The sequence below is a fragment of the Aphelocoma coerulescens genome, chromosome 10 (assembly GCF_041296385.1).
Source record: "Aphelocoma coerulescens isolate FSJ_1873_10779 chromosome 10, UR_Acoe_1.0, whole genome shotgun sequence".
NCBI classification, from domain to species: Eukaryota; Metazoa; Chordata; class Aves; order Passeriformes; family Corvidae; genus Aphelocoma; species Aphelocoma coerulescens.
The window spans coordinates 12,900,014-12,919,077 of NC_091024.1; the positions used below are offsets into that span (position 1 = coordinate 12,900,014).

Here is a 19,064-nt window from a genome sequence, read left to right on the forward strand (position 1 = left end):
TGTGGCTGGGGAGACATTTAATGGCACCACACGGTTATGGGGTACATGAATCAGGACAAACGCACCCCCCCCCGCCCCCACCCCCAGCCCTACACACCCCTGCTACAAAGGCTTGAAAAACACTCCTAAGAAAACTTTAGAAAAATTATTCAACTGTTCCTGAGCTGTGTTGGGGAGCTGGGGGGGCACTGGGCCCCTCCCAGCCTCATCCATCCCAGAGACAGGGAGGCTGTCCCCTATTTCTTGCCCAGAGCCTTGTCCAGGTTGTTCTTGATGGCATCGAGGAAGTCAGTGGTGTTCACAAAGTGCTCATTCAGCTTCACACTGGGGAGACAGAGGAGGATTGGTGGGGGTCCCTGCCCACCTCCCACAGGCACCACATCCAGGATCAGTCCAGGATGTGGCCCCTGCCCAATCTGTCAGCTGTGAATAGCCACCCTGCGTCCCTAGGGACTGTCCAGAGCCCAGCAGCTGCCTGTGGCCACTGTGCACAGCCAGCTCCTGGTCGCTTTCCTACCCTTGTGGCTGCCCTGCAGGACCAGCCCGTCCTTGTGGTCACTATGCTGTTCTTGTGGCCACGCCACAGGGTTATTCCACCCTCATGGTCACCCATGCAGCCACGTTGCCCTGGTGCAGGTGGCTGCCCCCGTGCTCTGCCCTGAGAGCCACCCTTACTTGGCAAGGCCGTGGATGCAGCCAGCAAGGTCTTTTGTCATCGTCCCGCTCTCCACTGTGTCCACACAAACCTTCTCCAATGTCTGCGCAAACCTGGGGACAGCAGCACTGTGGCTCCAGCACGGCTGGCGCCACGGGCCCTGCCACAACTGCAACCAGAGCAGCTGCTGGCAAGGACCCTCACCTGGGGATCCCCACCCCACCCTGCTCACTTGATGAGGTCAGGGTTACTGTCCAGCTTGCCCCGGTGCTCCAGGCCACGCGTCCAGGCGAAGATGCTGGCAATGGGGTTGGTGCTGGTGGGTCGTCCCTGCACAGAGAGAGTGGTCAGCTGTCTGGTGTGGGCACCGTGCTGTGGGCAACCCAGCACAGGCAGCTCACACTGGAAGAGCACACCCACCTTCTGGTGCTCCCGGTAGTGGCGGGTGACAGTGCCATGGGCAGCCTCAGCCTCGATGGTCTTCCCATCCGGACACACCAGGACAGAGGTCATCAACCCCAAGGAGCCGAACCCTGTGGTGGGATAGGGGTCAGGACAGCTCCCAGGGGTGATGATGCAGAGTGCACCGCACCCTGTGCTGCCCCACCTTGGGCCAGGATGTCGGACTGGACATCCCCGTCGTAGTTCTTGCAGGCCCAGACAAAGCCGCCGGAGGATTTCAACATCTGGGCAACCATGTCGTCGATGAGCCGGTGCTCGTACCAGATCTTTAGCTTGTCAAACTCCGTCTTGTAGTGCCTGGGAGCCCAGGCCAGGGGTCAGCCATGCTCACCCCAGGTGGGTCTCACTGCCAGCGCCCCCAGGACAGCCCCCTCAACAGCCCAGATTCCCCCCCAGGTCCATACTTATCGAAGATCTCCTGGAAGATGTCCTTGAAGCGCCCGTCGTAGGCCTTGAGGATGGTGTTCTTAGTGCTCAGGTAGAGCGGCCACTTCTTCTGGACAGCGTACTGGAAGCAGCTGTGCGCAAAGCCAGAGATGGACTGCAAGGGAAGCATGTGAACCTTATGGGCCCCTGTCCCTCAGCCTGGCATCTCCCCCAGGGTGGCAAGGCACACTGCCCTGCAGGGACCCCTTGAGCCCCACCAGTACCTCGTCCGTGTTGTACATGCCCATACCCACGCCGCCGCCGGGGAAGTTGAACACCTCCCACTCCTTGGACCCGCTGCCGTCCTTCGGCGTGAAGACCATCTTGAACGTCCCAGACTTGCTCACGACAAAGTCGGTGGCTTTGTACTGTGGGGGGCCAGGCAGAGCGTCAGGCAGGGACTGAGGGAGCTGCTGGCCAGCCACACACTACTGGTCCCTGCACTGGCTCACCTGGTCACCGTGGGCGTGGCGGCCAATGGTGATGGGCTTAGTCCAGCCGGGTACCAGACGAGGAATGTTCTTGCAGATGATGGGTTCCCGGAACACCGTCCCCCCCAGGATGTTTCGGATGGTGCCATTGGGGCTCTTCCACATCTTCTTCAGCTTGAACTCTGTGGGGCATGCAGAGGTGGGACTCCTGAATGACCCCCCCGCCCCCCTGAAGTACATGGCCCCTGCCAGCACCCAGCTCCACTGTGCCAGGGGCTGCTGCCAGACCCTGCTGCAAGGCTGGTCAAGGGGAGGGACAGCCAGCATGAGATCATGACTGGCACGGGGCAGAGGTCAGTGTGTCCCCAGGCCCATGGGGTCCCCACAGCACCCATGAGCCCCTCCAGGGTGGGGAGAGGGGCACAACACTGGGAATGGTGCAGCCCCCAGCCCACTGGAAACCTGAGCTGGCAGTGGGAAGGCACTGCTGACCCCAAGGGGCCGTGCACAGACAGGAGGCTCAGCACCCCATGGAGCTGCCAGCATCCCCTGCTGCAGCGGGAGCTCGGCCCCTTGCCCCTGCCCACCTTCCACCCTGGCTTCATCGGGCGTGATGGTGGCACACTTGACGGCCACGCTGTACTTCTGGGTGGCCAGCGCTGAGTCAATGGTGACCTGGTCATCTGTCTTGTCCCGGTGTGGCAGCCCCAGGTCAAAGTATTTTAGCTGGACATCCACGTTGGGCAGGATGAGCTGAGGGGCCAGGAGAGTGTCAGAGTGGGGGGACAGTGCAGGGTACCTGGGGACCAGCACCATGGCATGGCCAGCCCTGGCACCCATCCTGGCCCAGCCTGGCTGCCTGCCCAAGATGGTCCCCCTGGCCAAGATGTTCCTGCTGGCCAGGATGATCCCCCCTGCCTTGAATAGGCCTCCCTGTGTGGGACAGCTCCCGCTGCCCAGGACCACCTCACTTAAAGGTCCTTCTGGTAGTTGTGCCGATTTTAGCACCTCCTTCCTGCAGACAGAGGGACAGAGGCGGGAGGGACAGACAGAGAGCAGCGTAGGGATCACCTGTTCCCTGTACAACCCCCCAGCTCCACTTGTGGCACACCCGCCCATTCCTGGGGCAGGACCCCATCACCTTCTCCTTAATGAAGGCCCAGATGATTCGCGTCATCTCATCTCCGTCCATCTCCACCACCGGGTTTGCCACCTTGATCCGCTTGTCGGCATCTGGAGAGCAGTATAGGGGCATGTTGGGGTGCACCCCTGGTCCCACAGCTCCACACCCTTGTATGGGGCCAGGGCATCCTGTGGGCTCTGTCCTGCCAGGTGTGGTGCCACTCTGGCTCAGGGACAGGTACAGGTCAGGGGCAAGCCCCCCGCTGGGGTCTGGGCCAGTTACTGGGGCCAATACTGCTGGAGTGGGGGTCAGAGTGTAAAATCTGCTATGTGAGGGGGACAAGGATAGAGACACATTTCTCTCAGAGCAGGACCTGCGTGCAAGCCAGGCTGCAACGCCTCAGTCAGATCAAGAACGGGACCAGAACAAGGAGCAGGTGCAGTCCCCTGGGGCGAGACCCAGGCACAAACCAGGGTGCAAATCCCTGTGTGGATCCTGGACCAGGACTAAATCCTTCTGGGTGCCAAACTTGTCTGTGGATCAGGCTGTAAAACCCCACGTGGTACCCAGAGCAGAGGTGACCTCTCCTGAGTGGGACCGGAGCACTGCCAGGCAGCAAAACTCTGCATGGCACTGGGAGCAGGAGTGAACCCTCCTGGGGAGCAAAATCTCGCGTTGGGCCGGGACCTTGAACGAACCCCCCCACTAGGTTCAGAGCAGGTACGAGCTGGAGTGCAAAACGCCACGTGGAACCGGGACCAAATTCCCCTGGGAGCAAACTCATCTGTAAAAGCCCTCGTGGAACCGGGACCAAACGCCCCAGGACCAGACCTAGCTGTAAAACGCGGCGTGGGTCCGCAAATCCCCGCGGACCGTCAGCAAGAGTGAGTCCGGATCCAATTTCAGACACCGCCCCCGAAAAGAATCCGAGCCGCCCCCCCCCCGTGGGTCTGGAGCACACCCCCCTCGTGGCGTGCGCAGCCCCGAGGACACGGGGGTCTCCCCCCAGAGCCCCCCAAGGTCCCCCACTCACAGTGCCGGCGCTGCTCCACGCCGGCGGCGGGGAGCGGGCAGCGGGGCAGGCGGCTGAGCGCCGGGGCAGCGCGGAGGTAACGGGCGGCCATGGCGTGGGCGGACGCGACGGGGCGGACACGGGGGCGCGGTTCTCTCCGCCCCGGGGCGGGACAGAGCCCCGGCCCCCCCGTGGGGCCCCGCGAGGGCTCCGGAGGGGCCCGCGCGGGGTCCCGCGGTGGGGCTCGGGTCATTGCTGCATCCCGCCCCAGCGCCAAAGCTCAGAGTGGCCGCGATCCGCTGCGGTCCCCATTCCCATCAAAGGGATGTTGCATCCCTGAGTACATCGGGGTTGTGGATAGGCGGTCAAACCCCACGTGGAACCAGGATCAAACCCACCCGGGATCAAACCCGGCTGTAAAATCGAGTTTGGAATCGGGACCGGCCCCCCCAGGACCAGATCTAGCTGTAAAACTCTGCGTGGGATCGGGACCAAACCCCCACGGAACCTGACTCGGTTGCCAAACCCCACAGGGATCAGGGACCAAACTCCCCCAGGACCTGATCCGGTTGTAAATCCCCTCGTGGAACAGGGAACAAAGCCCCCTGGGACCAGATCCAGCTGCAAAACCCTGCATGAGACCGGGAATGAAACCTGGGGATCAGACCCACGTTTAAAATCCCTCGTGGAACTGGGAATGGCCCCACCCCCTGGGACCAGACCCATTTGCAAAATCCCTCGTGAAACCAGCATCAGACTTCCTCAGGATCAAACCCAGCTGTAAAAACCCTCGTAGAACTAGGACCAAACCCGACTGCAAAACCCCGTGTGAAATTGGGGGGTACACTGAGGCTGGGGAATGCAGACATAGCCTGTCCCTACATGGAAGCCGGCGTCCCTGCTCGTGGCTGGCGCGTGACTCGGCAGCTGGATCCAGCAGGACAAGGGCAACTGCCACTGTTTCACCAGGGACCTTCACCTCGCCTGGCCCCCGTGTGGGGAGGAGGAGAAGGAGGAGAACGACGACGACAATGGGGGTGATGCACAGCAGGGGCACCCCGAGAAGGTGCATGGAGTGTGCCAGGGGTGCCAAGAGGCTGCTCAGGCTGGGAATTTGTTGTCCTGCTGTCCCAGCCAAGCCGATGGCTTTTTTTAGCCACATGGGACGGGCAGATCCTGCTCCAGGAGGAAAAACAGCCCTGGAGCTGGCAGTCCCCGGCGAAGGGGCTGGGGGAGCTGCGGCAGTCGTTGACGTCTGCCTGGCTTTAACATTAACCAGAGCAGGAGCCGCAGGACCGCAGTGGCGGGGGGGTCAGCAGTGGTCCGGGGTCCTGGGTGTCCCTGCTCCCACTGCCCACCCCGTGGCACCCCGTCCTGCCAGTAGCCCTGTAGCCATAAGCCAGCACTGCTCAGGGGCCGCCTGGCTGCGGCCCCAGCTGCCCCCTTGGCTGCCCTTGCCCTGGCCCTGCGGTTGGAGCCGCCCAGTGACCGCAGCGCTGGCAGGACGAGGTCAGGCCAGCGCGGCGGCAGTCCCCCCGCGAGGAGAGGACAAGAGCGGCCATGTGGCAGAGGCCCAGGGAAGGGCCCAAACAAAGGCACCGCCCGTTCATCCCTGGCCGCAGCCCAGCCACCCTCCCTGCTGTGCCACTCCAGCGTCCCCAGCGTGGCCATCCTGGGGAGACCAGAGTGCTGGCAGGGCTGGCTCTGGGGCCGGGAGCTCAGGGAGTGATGAGTCCCGCGGGTTTGGGACCCAGCCAGAGCATGAACAAGGACATGGCGGGGGGGCTCCATGTGTTCCCTGCTGCCCGCAGGCAGCCCTGGGTCTGCCCGTGGAGGGGGCACCAAAGGGGTGACAGGGGCCGTGTTTCATTGTGCTGCCCTCAAATGCAAGAAGCCGCAGCACCGCCCAGAGCTGCTGGCCTGCAGGCTGGAGGGGGGGGCTGTGTCTCCCCTTCGGCAACCATCCGACCTCCTGGGGCTGCCAGCATGACCCTGCCTGGGACCCCTCTGGAGGCTCCTGCCTGCCCAGCACAGCGGTGTTTCAATACCCATGACCCCAGCAGCTCTGGGTACTGCTGACGCCCAGCTGCCAGCCACCAGCTCCGAGTGTGCCACTGTGGGGACGCCCATGGCCGTGGAATCCCTGAACCCCACAGAGCCACATGTCACTGTGAGGTACCCAGACCCCTGAATTACCCCAAAACTCCCTAAGCTGGTTATCACCACAAGGATGCCTGGGGCCGTGTTCATCAGGTGCCCCCATGGTCACCCCTGCTACCAGGGACCCCCAGTGGGTGCTGCCCCCCAAACCATGCTCCCCAATAGCCTCCCGCTGTTGGAAGCCCCTCAGTGTGCTGGGGCTGAAGCACACAGTCCCGGGCACACCAGCATGACCCCATCAGGGCCGGTACTATCGCAGAAACCACGGCAGGGCAGAGACAGGCCCCTCCAGTTCCCGCCCCCAGCAGTGGGGATGACTCCCCAGCCAGGAGCAGCCGCCCCCAGCCCTCGTTCCCCCGGGGCCCCCGGCGCGGTGGCGGGGCCGGGGCGGGCCGGGGCGGGGCTGGGAGGGGCGGGCCGGCCCTTTGTTGTGCTGCGGGCGGAGCCCCCCGGAGCCGCCCCCGCGCCGCCCCGCAACGCCGGCGGGGGGGGAAACACCCCGGAGCCGCCCCCGCTGCCGGCGGCTCCTGCCGCGCCTCGGAGTCGCCGAGCGGGTGAGCAGCGGGGGGGCACCGGGCACGGGATGCGTGTGAGCGGAGTGAGTGTGCAAGGGGCGTGCGTGTGCAAGGGGCGTGCACGGGCGGGTGCGCGGGGTGCGTGCACAGAGCTGTGCAAGGGGAGGCGCGTGCACGTGCACGGAGGTCCCCGAGGGACATGTGCGCGGGGCTTTGCGGAGGGGCTGGGGGTGCGGGTGGATGTGGGAACGGGCGTGTGTGTGACAGCGTGTGTGCATCGGTGTGTGGCCGTGTGTATGTGCACCTGGGTGTGCTTGTGTGAGTTTGCGTGTGCCTGTGTGCGTGTGCGTGCAAGCGTGTGAGTTGTGTGTGCGTGTGCAGGCTGCAGGCACACCGGGGGCCATTCCCACAGCCTGTTCCCAGACCTGTGTTTGCCGCCCAGGGCGTGAACACCCCGTGACCTCTCTGCGTGTGTTTACATGTGCTGGCTGTGCGTACGCCAGGGCTCGGCCGAGGGTGCGGAAGCGCACACATGGTGCCGAGGACGGGCGTCACAGGCTGCTCACGGGGAGGCATGCTGATGCACGCTCAGGACTCGGACACGCGTGTGTGTGGCGTGTCCCACTTGTGTGATGTGCCCTGGACACCTGGGGGGTGCACATGTGCTGTGTGTCCCAGACATATGGCCACAGCACCTGACGAGGTGTTGATGCACAGGCAGCCCCTAGTCTTGGGGTGCAGGGAGGGTTGGGATCCCATGGGCTTTTGGGTCACCCCTTGGGCCCCAGTGCCTGCTCTGGCTGGGACTGCAGCTGCTTAGGGGGCTGGCACCCCCTCTGACCCCAAGGAGCACCGGGGCAAGGGTAGTGAGGGTGCCACAGGACCGAGGGTGCCGTGGGGCTGAGGAGACCAGTGCTGGTTTGGGCTCTGCAGAGTCAGGACTGGCTGGGAAGGGGGCACCCATCCCTGAGCCTGGACCCCCCATTCCTGCACTCCAGGGAGTTGACATGCCTGTGCTTGGAGCCCACCACCTCACTGCCCCCCAATGGAGCTCGCTGGCTGGGGTTTCTGCTGGCTTTTCCCTGCCCTGTACTAGGGCTGCCAAACAAGGAGGGGGGGCCCAGGGCAGCACCCCGTGTATCCTGTAGCCCCCCAGGCAGGCAGTGTGGGGGTGCAGGCAGGTGCTGGCATCCCAGGGGACAGGTGGACTGTAGGGATACCCTGTGGTCCTCAGAACTGAGTCTGCCATCGTGCAGGAGTGATGGGAGCAATGAGACAGGCATGTGTTGTGGGGTACCCAGTGCCCTGGGTGCAGGTCCCCCGCAGCGTCCTGCCAGGGCGAAGGGGATGCTGTGGGGCAGTGGGGAGCTGGCTGTGTGCCACCATCAGACAGCACCGGCACCCCAGCCAGGAGGTTCTGCCAGTAGGGTCTGAGCTCACGGTGGGCCAGAGAGGTAGGGGGGCAGCCCAGCTTGGCCCCGTGGGAGGCCCTTGGCTCAGGCAGGGTGTTACAGCCGGTGCACATGGAATGGGGGATGCTCCGGGGCCCCGTGGGGAGCCCTGTAAGGCCAGAGGCTCCCCCAGCCCCTCGTCCTGCTTGAGGCCCCTCCTGGGAGGCTGTCAGGACGCAGCAAAGCGGAGCCGTGTGCTCTGGCTGCGGCCATGCGGCTGGGTATCCCTGCTCCGGTGAGACCCGCAATCTCCGAGCAGCCGGCGCTGAGCAGCTGGGGCTGGAGCATCTGTGTGACTGTGCGGGGCCCGCAGCCGCGCTCTGCAGGTGTGCGTGCATGCGTGCTCACACACTGAGTGTGCATGGCTGAGAGGAGGCACTGCCGGCTGCTGTCTGGCAGCTCCCAGCAGCCAGCCGAGCCGGGGGCGTGCGTGTGAGCCCTGGAAGGTGGGGAGAGCCCGGGTGTGTGGGCTGTGTGCAAGCCGGTTGCAGGTCTCTGAGCAGGGGCCATTCCTGTGCTGCCAGCCATGCTGGGGCTGGCTGCAGAGGAACGTGGGAGCTCGTGGGCAGCAGTAGCAGCAGCGTCGAGGCTCACGCAGCCCTGTCCCCGCTCTGCAGACAGCAGCAGCACCGTTCCATCACCACCTTCCCAGGCACCCACTGCCAGTGGGAACAGGGTGGCGGGCATTGGTGTGGGAATTTGGTGCAGAAACCACTTCCCTGCCTGCCTGCTGACCCCAGGCCACAGGTTTTGGTGCTGCCCAGACACCCAGAGAGGTTTCCCCATTGCTGGCAGCGGGCAGGGAGGGTGGCACAGCCGCCGCACTGGTGCGTGCCAATGCCTGCAGCAGGGCGTGGGGCACGCACAGGCCTGCGCGAGTGCAGAGCGGGGCAGGGTGCTGCGGGTGCCCCCGGCGCTGCCCCGCTGGCAGCTGCGTGGGCAGGACGGGAGATAAATGGGAGTTTGGCGTAAACAGCCCTGGCTGCCAGCAGCACTGGAGTAGTGCTTAAAGGCGCAGGCTCCGGCCTGGTTCTGCTGCCTGTTCCTGGCCTTCCTCCCTGCCTGCTCCTGCCCTCCTTTTCCTCCCCGCCTGTCCCTTCCCTCCTGCACCTGCCCTCCCTGCTCACCCCAGAGAAGCTGCCCTCCCTACAGGGGCTCTCGTCCTCACTGCGTGCCATCGCACCGGAGTGCTGACACAACACTACCACAGCCATGCACAGGTGACAACCAGGTCCCTGGAGCCCCCCAAGATGCCATGAGGTGGCATGGGACAGGGAGCTATGGCTGCAGGGTGAGTGTCTGCTCCCACCCCATTCAGGGTGACGTAGAGTCCTGTCCTGTCCTGTGCCACTTCCCGGGCAAAGGGTGCTGATAAGGCTGGGGTGGAGCTGTGGGACTGTCCCAAGCCTGGGAAGGAACGTCGGGCTCCATCAAGAGCAGCGGGAGCTGTGGGGACAGGAAGGGAGCAAGGTCGAGTTGGGGCAGAGGGGCACCCCAGAGCCCCAGCCCCTGGACATCAGGTATGGCCTGTGAGCGGGCACCATCCAGCAGTGCCAAGCAGGAAGAGTGGGGGAGTATGGGCACAGCTGTCCCAAGAGTGTGGGCACAGACATCTAAGGAGTGTGGATACAGTTGTCCCGGGAGTGTGGGGAACATTTCTCCTGGGTAGGGTCTTCTCAGTGGGTCCCACCATTGGGGTCCAGGGCTGGGACTGACCAGGAAGGACATGGGAAACTCTGCCCCACACTGGGAGGGCAGCACTGGGTACCCTGGCCCCAGGAGAGCTGCCTACTGCAGGGGAATCCCTGGACCCCATCCCTCTGTCCCCTCTGTCCCTGTTGCCATGGTGATACAAGGAGTTGTCATTAATAACAGTTGCGTGGGAGCTGCTGGCCGGGTGGGCAGTGTTCTGAGGGCTGTGGGGGCTGTGAGCCCTCCCCACACCCTGGCCAGGGACAGAGCCCACCGAAGGCCAGGCAGAGGATCTTGCCCAGCACTACTTGCTCGGCAACATGGCCACACCAGGACCCCTGGGACGGGCATAGGGGCTGGCAGGGATGTGTCGCCCGTGCCGAGTGCTACCTGTGGGGACACCGGTGCCAGCCAGGTCTGCCCGTGGTGGGGCAGGCACAGGCACCCCGTGGAACCCCATCGCTCCCGAGGGAGTGGCAGGGAGCGCTGGGCTGTGCTGGCCAGAGCCCCCAGCCCCAGCAGAGTGGTCATGGGGCACCGCTGAGGGGCTAGAGGGTGGCTCTGGTAGCAGCCATGGGGCCGAGCTGTTCCCAGGACAGTAAGACACAGACGGGACAGTCTTTCCGGCGACAGCATGATATACTCCCAGACAGCCCCTCCTGGAACCCCCAGGCCCCCCCCTCCACGGGATCCCGGGCCCACCGGTTTCCCTTGCCGCGGGGATGGAGGAGGTTGCAGGGAGTCCCCGGCTGCCGGGGACAAAGCCCCGTCCCCTCCGGACCGTGACGGCCGCTGGGCGGGGGCTGAGGCCGGGTCCCACTGGGGCGGGGTGGGGGCGGTACCGGCGGGGAACCGTCCGCCTCCTCTTCCGAGCGGCCCACCCCGCCCGGGGCACCGGCGGGGCTGGGGCAGCTGGAGCGGATCGGTACGGCCGGGAACGACTGGGTACGGCTCGGGGGGCAGATCAGTAAGGCTCGGTCCGGTTCGGTTCGGTCCGGCCGGGCGGGGCTCCGACCGTGGCTGCTACGCCCGGTGCCGAGCTGCGGGCGGGCAGCCCCGGGGCGGGCGGGGCGGCGCTGGGCGGGCGGCGGGGCCGGGCCGTACCGTACCAAGCCGCTGAGCCCCTTCTCTCCCCGCAGGTCTGCAGCGCCCGGGCGGCTTCGCGGCCGCGGCGGAGCCCCGCGGCTCGGTCCGGGATGGCGGCGCGGCCAGTGCTGCCGGTCCTGGCGGCGCTGCTGCTCTCGGCGGCTCCGGAGCCTGTCCCGCGGGTCAGCCTGCCCTACGGTGAGTGTCCGCCGACCTTCGGTGGGTGAGGGTCCCCTGGCACCGGGGAAGGGAGTCAGCCCTCGCCGAGGGCTCCGGCTGGCGTCTCCCCCGGGGCGGCGGAGCGTCCCGCGTCCCCCCGGGCTCTCTACGCCGCGTGGAAACGCCGTGTGACACTGCCGAGGCTGCACAGCCCCGCCAGCTCCCCAGGACACGGGGAACCCTCTGTCCGCGGGACGTGGAGCAAGGGCTGGGGCAGAGCCTCGGGGATGCTGCGGGGTGTAGGGACACGCACCCTGTGTCCAGACCGACACCGAGGGTGGGTGTGTCTGGGGCACTCAGGGGTACTTGTGCCTCCGCAAGCAGGGCAGTGGTGGCAGCCGTGTTCGGTACAAGATGGGGTGGGCTGAGCCGGCCGGGGGACTCTCCCCGTGGGCTCCCTCCCTGCTCAGTATGTCCCTGGGGTGGGGGACACGCCACAGCCCCTTACTGTGCAGTGCTCGGCTCTGGACAGCTCTGAGCCCCACTGCAACCACTTGTCAGCTGCATGGCCCCAAAGTGCTGGGGGCTGCACTGGGCAGGAGCCAGGGAAGGGTATCTAGGAGGATGCTGGGCCAGGACAGAGCTGTAACGAGTGGGGGACCTGGTTGCAGCCCCCTCCTGCCCTGCAGATCCCCCCAGCAGCTGGCACAGGGTGAGCGAGCAGTGGGGCATGCTGCTTGGCCTCAGCCCTGGCAGCTGTGCCATGTGGGGGAGCTAGCCACGGCTGTGCTGCCAGAAGGTGGCTGGATCCAGCTGCTGCCGGCCAGCAAAGCCCATCCCATCCTGTGCTGGGTGGCCTGGGAGGGTGCCATGGTTTGGGCAGCTGGGAGCGCTCCCTGGCTCAGCATGCTGCAGCTCACTGGTATAGATGTGGCCCCACCACATGCTCCCATGACCGCTGGCCACGGCCGTGGTGGCACCAGCAGATGTGGGACCTGCTGAGCTGGACAGGAGGCTGGGATCCAGTGAGACAACCAGCTCGGCATCATGCCATGCTGTGCTGTGCCGTGTTGAGCCACGCTGCCTGGCCCTGCCTGCACAGACCGGTTCTGCCCCGCACTCTGCACACCTGTAAGGCTGTGGGAGCTGTGGGGCTGCAGCCACGGGCAGTGCCTGGGGATCCCAGCCTGGACCCCAGCGATGCGGGAGGAGCTGGCAGGGAGCACAGGCCAGTGGCCAGTGTGTGCCCGGTGGTGGCTCCTGTGGAGCGCGGCCTTGTGGGGCTGCGGTTGGTGGGAGGGAGGAGCTGGGAGCTGCTCCCCTGGGAGCACTGGATGTGCCTGCAGCAGGTTTGTCTGGAAGAAGCAGGTCTTGTCCTGACAGGTCCCTTGGCAGCCACACCAGCAGCTAGCTCCCCATGCTGGCACAGCTCTGCAAGGCACAGGGGCCCCACTGCCCCTCTGCTGCCGTGCCCACCATGGGCGGCATTACCCTGCCACTGGCATGCAGGACCCCTCACAGGGGGATGCCCTGGGCTGTCGGCTTCTTCCTCTCTGCACCACTGTGGGAGAGCTGGGGTGGTGCTTGGGCCACCTGAGCCCCTTGGAGTGGGGGAGATGCTGCCCCATCTAGAGGCATCTGGGGTTTGTGGAGTGATGGGAGGTGAGAGCCACGGGGTCCCACCCCACAGCACCATTGCCTCACCGCTCCTTGAGCCCTCACACTGACTCTCACCAGTCACGGCCTGGCAGGAGCTCCGGGGTTATCCTGGCGGGACTCTGGCAGCAAGCAGGGGGTTGGGGGAGGTCGGGGAGTCCCCAGAGTATCAGGGGTCAGGGAGTTGGCAGTGTGAGTCAGCCCTACGTGTCCCATTCACTCAGCCAGGCCCATCTGATTCAGAGCGCAGTAGGAGAGGAAGGGCTTCCTGGGCCAGGCCACCCACGCGGGACAGGACGGGATGGGATGGGACAGGACAGGCGCTTCCTGACTCAGCATGGCCGCTGCCCCGTGTCCGGCATGGGCTGAGCCCCGCGGGCCGGTGTGGACAGCACCAGGCTGAGCCCCGCATCCAGCACCTGCAGCACTGGGCTGAGCCCTGTCTCTGGCAGAGGCTGAGCCCTTCAGGCTGGGGCAGGAAGATACTCCCTGCACTCACCTTCCCCTGCGGTGAGGTTGGGGTCCCTGTGGGCCTAGGCTGGGCTGAGCCTCCCATGCTGCAGGGCTGAGCTCTAGGGCTGGACGTGGCTGGGCAGCTGCCCCAGTGCTAGGCAAGGCTGTTGTGGCGTCCTCGGGGCCAGGACACGGCTGTGCCTCGTGGGTGCCCTTGGGCACTATCGCGGCCCTGTGCAGTTCACTGCAATGTGTGGTGACACACGTGTCTGTCAGTGTGGGCAGAGCCGGATCTGGCCCTGGCTGCTCTGGGTGGGTGGCATGGCCAAGGTGCTGGGCAGAGGGGCAAGGAGCAGCCATGGTGCAGGGTCCTGGGGGTCAGGCACCAGCACGAGGCTGATGCCTGTCACTCTTGCCCCACAGACTCAGCCGAGAGAGTAGTGCGGCGCTTTGAGGCAGCTGGTGTGTCCAACTACACGGCCCTCCTGCTGAGCCCGGACGGTGGGACCCTCTACCTGGGAGCGCGGGAACTGCTCCTCACCCTCAACACCAGCAACTTTCAGCCCAGCTCCCCAGTTCGTAGGGTGAGCCCAGGGATGGGCTGGGCTGCCCTTGGGGAGGGAGGGGGCACCCAACTAGCTGGAGTGCAGGGGATGCCCTCCCCGTCAGCATTTCGGGTCTGTGTGAGCCATCACGCGTTCAGGAGCAACTGCCCCAGAGCAGGATGTTTGAGGTGGGGAGGATGTGGTTGCTATGAACGAGCCCAAGGAGTGTGTGCGCGGACCAGCCAGGGATGGGGGAGGGCTCCCAGTGACTGTCGCTTCTCCACAGCTGCTGTGGAGTGCAGATGAGGAGAAGAAGAGGCAGTGTGTGTTCAAGGGCAAGGACCCCCAGGTGAGCCCCATTGCCAGCAGGCATCGGGGGCTGTGGTGGGAGTGGGCAGTGCCCTGTGTGGGGTGGGTGCGGGTGAGACAGCTGAGCCAAGGGCTGAGTTGGGTCCTCTGACCCCCACAGAGGGACTGTCACAACTACATCAAGCTGCTGCTGCAGCTGAACAGCACCCACCTGTACACCTGTGGGACCTGCGCCTTTAGCCCGGCCTGCGCCTACATTGTGAGTACAGGAACAGGATCCCCCGCAGGTCCCCCTATGCCATCAGGGCCCTGCAGTGGGGTCCTTGGCACTGGGACAAGTGCTGCTGGCTCACAGCCTCGTCCTGCTGCAGAACGTGCAGCACTTCAGCCTGGAGCGGGACGCGTCGGGGAAGGTGGTATTGGAGGACGGGAAGGGACGCTGCCCCTTTGACCCTGAGTACCGCTCCACAGCTGTCATGGTCGGTAAGGCACGACGCCCTGGGACCTTTGCCCTTCCTCCTTGCACTGCCTCAGGACCCTTGGCCTCCCTGTGCCACCCTGGAACCCTCACCCTCCCTGCAGTGCCCTGGGACCTTTGCCTTCCTCCCTGTGCCTCCTCCTCCCTGCATCTGCCTGGCCAAGCTGAGCCAAGGCCAGGCTATCACAGACCCCAGCAGGAAGCAGGCCCGTGCTGGTGGCACATGGCAGGTCCCAGCGGGAATATGTCTTTGGCAGACGGTGAGCTCTACGCCGGCACCGTCAGCAACTTCCAGGGCAATGAGCCGACCATCTCCCGCAGCCAGGAGAGTCGAATTGCCCTCAAGACCGAGAACTCCCTCAACTGGCTGCAAGGTGAGTGCCGGGGATGGCACGGCTGGTCGAGGTCCCTCTCCCCCAAGGGGTGGGAGGTGAGGGATGGGGCCAGTGGTGCTGAGGGTCCTTGTGCCCCCAGACCCAGCATTCGTGGGCTCAGCCTACCTGAGGGAGAGCCTCCCTGCCGGCAACCCCGAGGGCGACGACGACAAGGTCTACTTCTTCTTCAGTGAGACCGGGAAGGAGTTCGACTATTTTGAGAACACCATCGTCTCCCGCATTGCACGTGTATGCAAGGTAGGCATAAGGCAGCAGGGGTGTGTGGGGGCTGTGCCTGGGGTGTGACTCATTTCTGGGGCGGGGGGGGATGTGGTACCATCTTGCGTATCTCCAGCCCTTGGTGCCTGGACCCCTGCTCCATTCGCTCAGCCCGTGGGGTTCCCTGCGGCCATGGCCATGGCATCGCACCCTGACCTACTGTGCTGTGCAGGGGGACCAGGGCGGGGAGCGTGTGCTGCAGCGGCGGTGGACAACCTTCCTGAAGGCACAGCTCCTCTGCTCACACCCTGAGGACGGGTTCCCCTTCAACGTGCTGCAGGACATCTTTGTGCTCACCCCGGGCGAGCTGCGCTGGAGGGAGACACTCTTCTACGGTGTCTTCACCTCGCAGTGGTGAGTGGTGGGGACCCAGGGCAGCATGGGGGGTGGGGCTCGTCAGAGCCAGGGCCTGATCTTGCCATGGGCTCTGCCTCTCCCCACCAGGAACAAGGGTGGACTGGGCAGCTCGGCCGTCTGCGCCTTCCCCATGCGCAGTGTGCAGCGTGCCTTTGGTGGGCTCTACAAGGAGGTGAACCGCGAAACGCAGCAGTGGTACACAGACACCGGCCCTGTGCCAGAGCCCCGGCCAGGCATGGTAGGTGGCCGCACATGGTAGGTAGTGCAGCACTGCTCCCGTTGCTCTCCTGGTCCCAGTGGCTGCCACAGCATGGTACCACCCACTTCCCCAGGTCCTGCTGAGCCCCTTCCTTTCCCTGCAGTGCATCACCAGCCACACACGGCACCTGAAGATCAATTCGTCGCTGCAGATGCCAGATCGGGTGCTGAACTTTATCAAGGACCACTTCCTGATGGACAGCCCCGTGCGCAGCCAGCCCCTGCTGCTGCAGAGCCACCGGCGCTACCAGCAGATCGGTGTGCACCGTGCGCAGGGCCTGCACAGCACCTATGATGTCCTCTTCCTGGGCACGGGTGGGTGCAGGCGGGCTCTGGCGGGGCAGGGTGTGTACCATGCACCCCAGCCCTGTTCAGCACAGCCCCTCTGTTTGCAGATGATGGGCGGCTGCACAAGGCTGTGCGGGTGAACCACGGTGTGCACATCATTGAGGAGATCCGCCTCTTCCCTGCCGGGCAGCCCATTCTCCAGCTGCTGCTGGACCAGGACCAGGCAGGAGCCAGGGCAAGGGGGGGCACTGGGGGCTCAGCCTGCTTGGGGCAGGTCCTGTTTGTGGGCTAGGGGACAGAGACCTGGGAAGTCAGGGGTGTGCAGGAGCCCACCCTGCTGACCCCAGCATGTCCCCTCCCGCAGGGCCTTGTCTATGCAGCCACCTACACAGCAGTGGCCCAGGTGCCCTTTGCCAACTGCAGCCTGTACCGCAGCTGTGGGGAATGTGTGCTGGCACGGGACCCCTTCTGCGCCTGGAGCCGGGGTGCCTGCCGCAGGGTCACCCCACATCCCCCGGCACATCCACAGTAAGTGCTGCACCCTCTTCCATCCCCCTGCACCCCACAGCACCCTACTGCCCTGCCCTCATTCTGTTCCCAGGCTCTGGGCACAGGACATCGAGGATGCTGACACGGAGCGGCTCTGCCAGCTGGCCAATGCCTCCCAGCCCCGTCCTCGCATCCTCCTGCCCCCAGGTGAGCTCCCACTGGTGCTGCTGTGTGAGCATGTGTCCCGGGGGCTCCCACACACCCCAGACTCCTGCTCCACCACACTCCCATTTACCCCTGCCCACAGCTGGGGTCCCCTCCCTGACGTCCCCATGGGTTCTATCCGCAGCCTCAGGTGCGCCGTGCCAGCAGATCCAGCTGCCTCCCAATGCGGTGCGGCCGCTGCCGTGCCGGCTGCTCTCCAACCTGGCCTCACGGCGCTGGCTGCACGACGGGGCACCTGTCAACGCCTCCTACCTGGTGCTGCCCGACGGGGCCCTCATTCTGGTGGGCAGCCCAGAGCGTGCAGGCACCTATGAGTGCTGGTCACTGGAGGAAGGATTCCGCAAGCTGATGGCCAGCTACTGCGTGGGTGTGCAAGAGCCAGCCCTTGGGCCACCAGACTCTGGCAGGAAGGTGGCTGCTGGCCGCGACACCCTGGAGACAGTCAGCACATCCCGGAGCACGTCAGCGGTGGGAAGTGCTGCAGCACGGCTGGACGGCAAGACCTACTGGACCGAGTTCCTGGTGATGTGTGTGCTCTTTGCTGCTGCTGTCCTCGTGCTGGCCCTCTTTGTCCTGCACCGGCATCGTGACGGCATGAAGGCCTTGCTGGAGCCCAGTGACCCTGGCAGGCATCAGAAGCCGCCCCGCAAGCCAGTGGAGAGCCTGCCCCTGAATGGCAGCAGCCTGCCTAGCACGGCTCCTGAGCACAAGGGCTACCAGGCCCTGCAGGACAACTACATTGTCAGTACCCCTGTGCATGAGCCCCCAGGACCCCCACGCACCTTCTCTGAGTCAGAGAAGAGACCTCTCCATGTCCGGGACAGCTTCGTGGAGGTGTCTCCCGCCTGCCAAAGACCCCGGGTGCGCCTGGGCTCCGAGATCCAGGACTCAGTGGTGTGAGGGGGATGAGAGCCAAGCCCTTACCAACAACCTCCTCTGCTCTGCTGAGCCTTGCCGGACCGTGAGCCACAGCTGGGGTCCGTGTTGTCTGTGTGTGCATGCCCAGAGCCTGGCACCCACACTCTGCAGCAGCACCCACCAGCCAGTGGGGTCTAAACCCTCGCGGGCTCCCTGGGCATCATCTTGGTACTGCTGGCTGTGGGTGTGAGGGGTGCCACATGCCTTCCAGGGACCTGCAGGATGGTTCCAGCCCAGCGTCCCTGCTGCAGGGGTAGACACGGTTGCTGGCTCAGGCTGCTGGTGCGGCCCCAGCTCTGCTGGGCCCTGACCCCCTCTATGCAGAGGGCAGGAGGGGGCAGCCGCAGACCCCTCGTGCCCCAACTCACTGTGACGTCCCGCTGTGGGACCCAGGGCCACACGTGCGGCTGGGCGGTGCCAGCCCCGCGGCATGTGCTGTGTGTCTGTGCTTGGTTCGTTTTTAATATGTGGAAAATGTGAATTGTGTCCGGGGAAGGGGAGCTGGGAGCAGCTTCCCCCACGCTGGGTGGGCAGGGACACCCCCGTGGCCCCATGTGCGTGTGCAGAAACGTCTGTTGTTTTTATATAAAGTCCTTCAGACACGTGTGTGTGGGGCAGGGCTGAGTGCCTTCCTAGGCCAGAACCATCCCAGTTAGCCCCATGGAGAGGAGCCATGTCTGGCTCTCACTGCAGTTGGAGGAAGATCTGCCCATGGCTTCAGAGGGAGCCAGAGGACTGTGCTGGCCATCAGATCTGTGGAGTTCCCTCCTCATGTGCTTGGCTGAGCGTTGGGCCAGGGCATGCTGCAGGGACAGTGGCTGTGTGCCTGTGGAGGGACACTGCCTGGGGCTGTGCCGACAGTCCCTGTGACCTGCTGGCAGGCTGTCACTCGGGCAGCCCTCGGCTATCCTGGGGCCGTGCCTGGAGGCCTGTGCTGTGGCAGTGTGGTGCAGGCAGAGCAGGGAGTCCCTGTGGTGGGGGAGCACAGAGTACTGGGGTGATGCCATCCTGGTATCATAAGAAACAGAAGGCAGAGGTGACCAGGAGTAAGAAAATTTGGTGCCTGGGGCTCAGAGGAGGACAGCCCCCAGCAGGAGAGAGGCTGTGAGAACCCCCTTCCCAGGACTACAGTGTTGTGCTACATGTGGGACCCACTGCCTACCCAGGGAGCACCAGGTCTTTGTCCCCATCCCACTTTGCTGTGGGCAGACCCTGGATGCTTTGCCAGCAGGACCCGACTCCATGGTGGCTGAGGGCCAGGAC

General features: G+C 65.1%; 2 protein-coding genes across 5 annotated transcripts; one reads left to right on the top strand and one right to left on the bottom strand.

The window, feature by feature from the left end:
* Positions 1-130: 130 nt before the first annotated feature.
* On the bottom strand, positions 131-4,257 carry IDH2 (isocitrate dehydrogenase (NADP(+)) 2). Its single transcript, XM_069025346.1, has 11 exons — positions 4,131-4,257; positions 3,116-3,207; positions 2,562-2,727; positions 1,996-2,156; positions 1,768-1,911; positions 1,522-1,658; positions 1,263-1,414; positions 1,076-1,188; positions 888-985; positions 676-768; positions 131-324 (listed from the first exon to the last, which is right to left on the bottom strand). Exons 1-11 carry the CDS (start codon positions 4,219-4,221, stop codon positions 237-239), a joined length of 1,335 nt encoding a protein of 444 aa, XP_068881447.1. The 5' UTR covers positions 4,222-4,257; the 3' UTR covers positions 131-236.
* A 2,490-nt stretch (positions 4,258-6,747) lies between these two features.
* Positions 6,748-18,407, top strand: SEMA4B (semaphorin 4B). 4 transcript variants are annotated; one of them, XM_069025652.1, is made up of 15 exons: positions 6,748-6,823; positions 11,067-11,211; positions 13,705-13,865; positions 14,113-14,175; positions 14,296-14,394; positions 14,507-14,618; positions 14,871-14,987; positions 15,088-15,245; positions 15,439-15,620; positions 15,711-15,861; positions 15,986-16,196; positions 16,277-16,392; positions 16,534-16,697; positions 16,771-16,865; positions 17,008-18,407. In XM_069025652.1, exons 2-15 carry the CDS (start codon positions 11,124-11,126, stop codon positions 17,781-17,783), a joined length of 2,493 nt encoding a protein of 830 aa, XP_068881753.1. In that variant the 5' UTR covers positions 6,748-6,823; positions 11,067-11,123; the 3' UTR covers positions 17,784-18,407. The 4 variants fall into 4 exon arrangements, with proteins under 4 accessions (XP_068881753.1, XP_068881752.1, XP_068881755.1 ...); XM_069025651.1 differs by lacking the exon at positions 6,748-6,823 and adding an exon at positions 9,403-9,526; XM_069025654.1 differs by lacking the exon at positions 6,748-6,823 and adding an exon at positions 9,621-9,755.
* Positions 18,408-19,064: the final 657 nt, after the last annotated feature.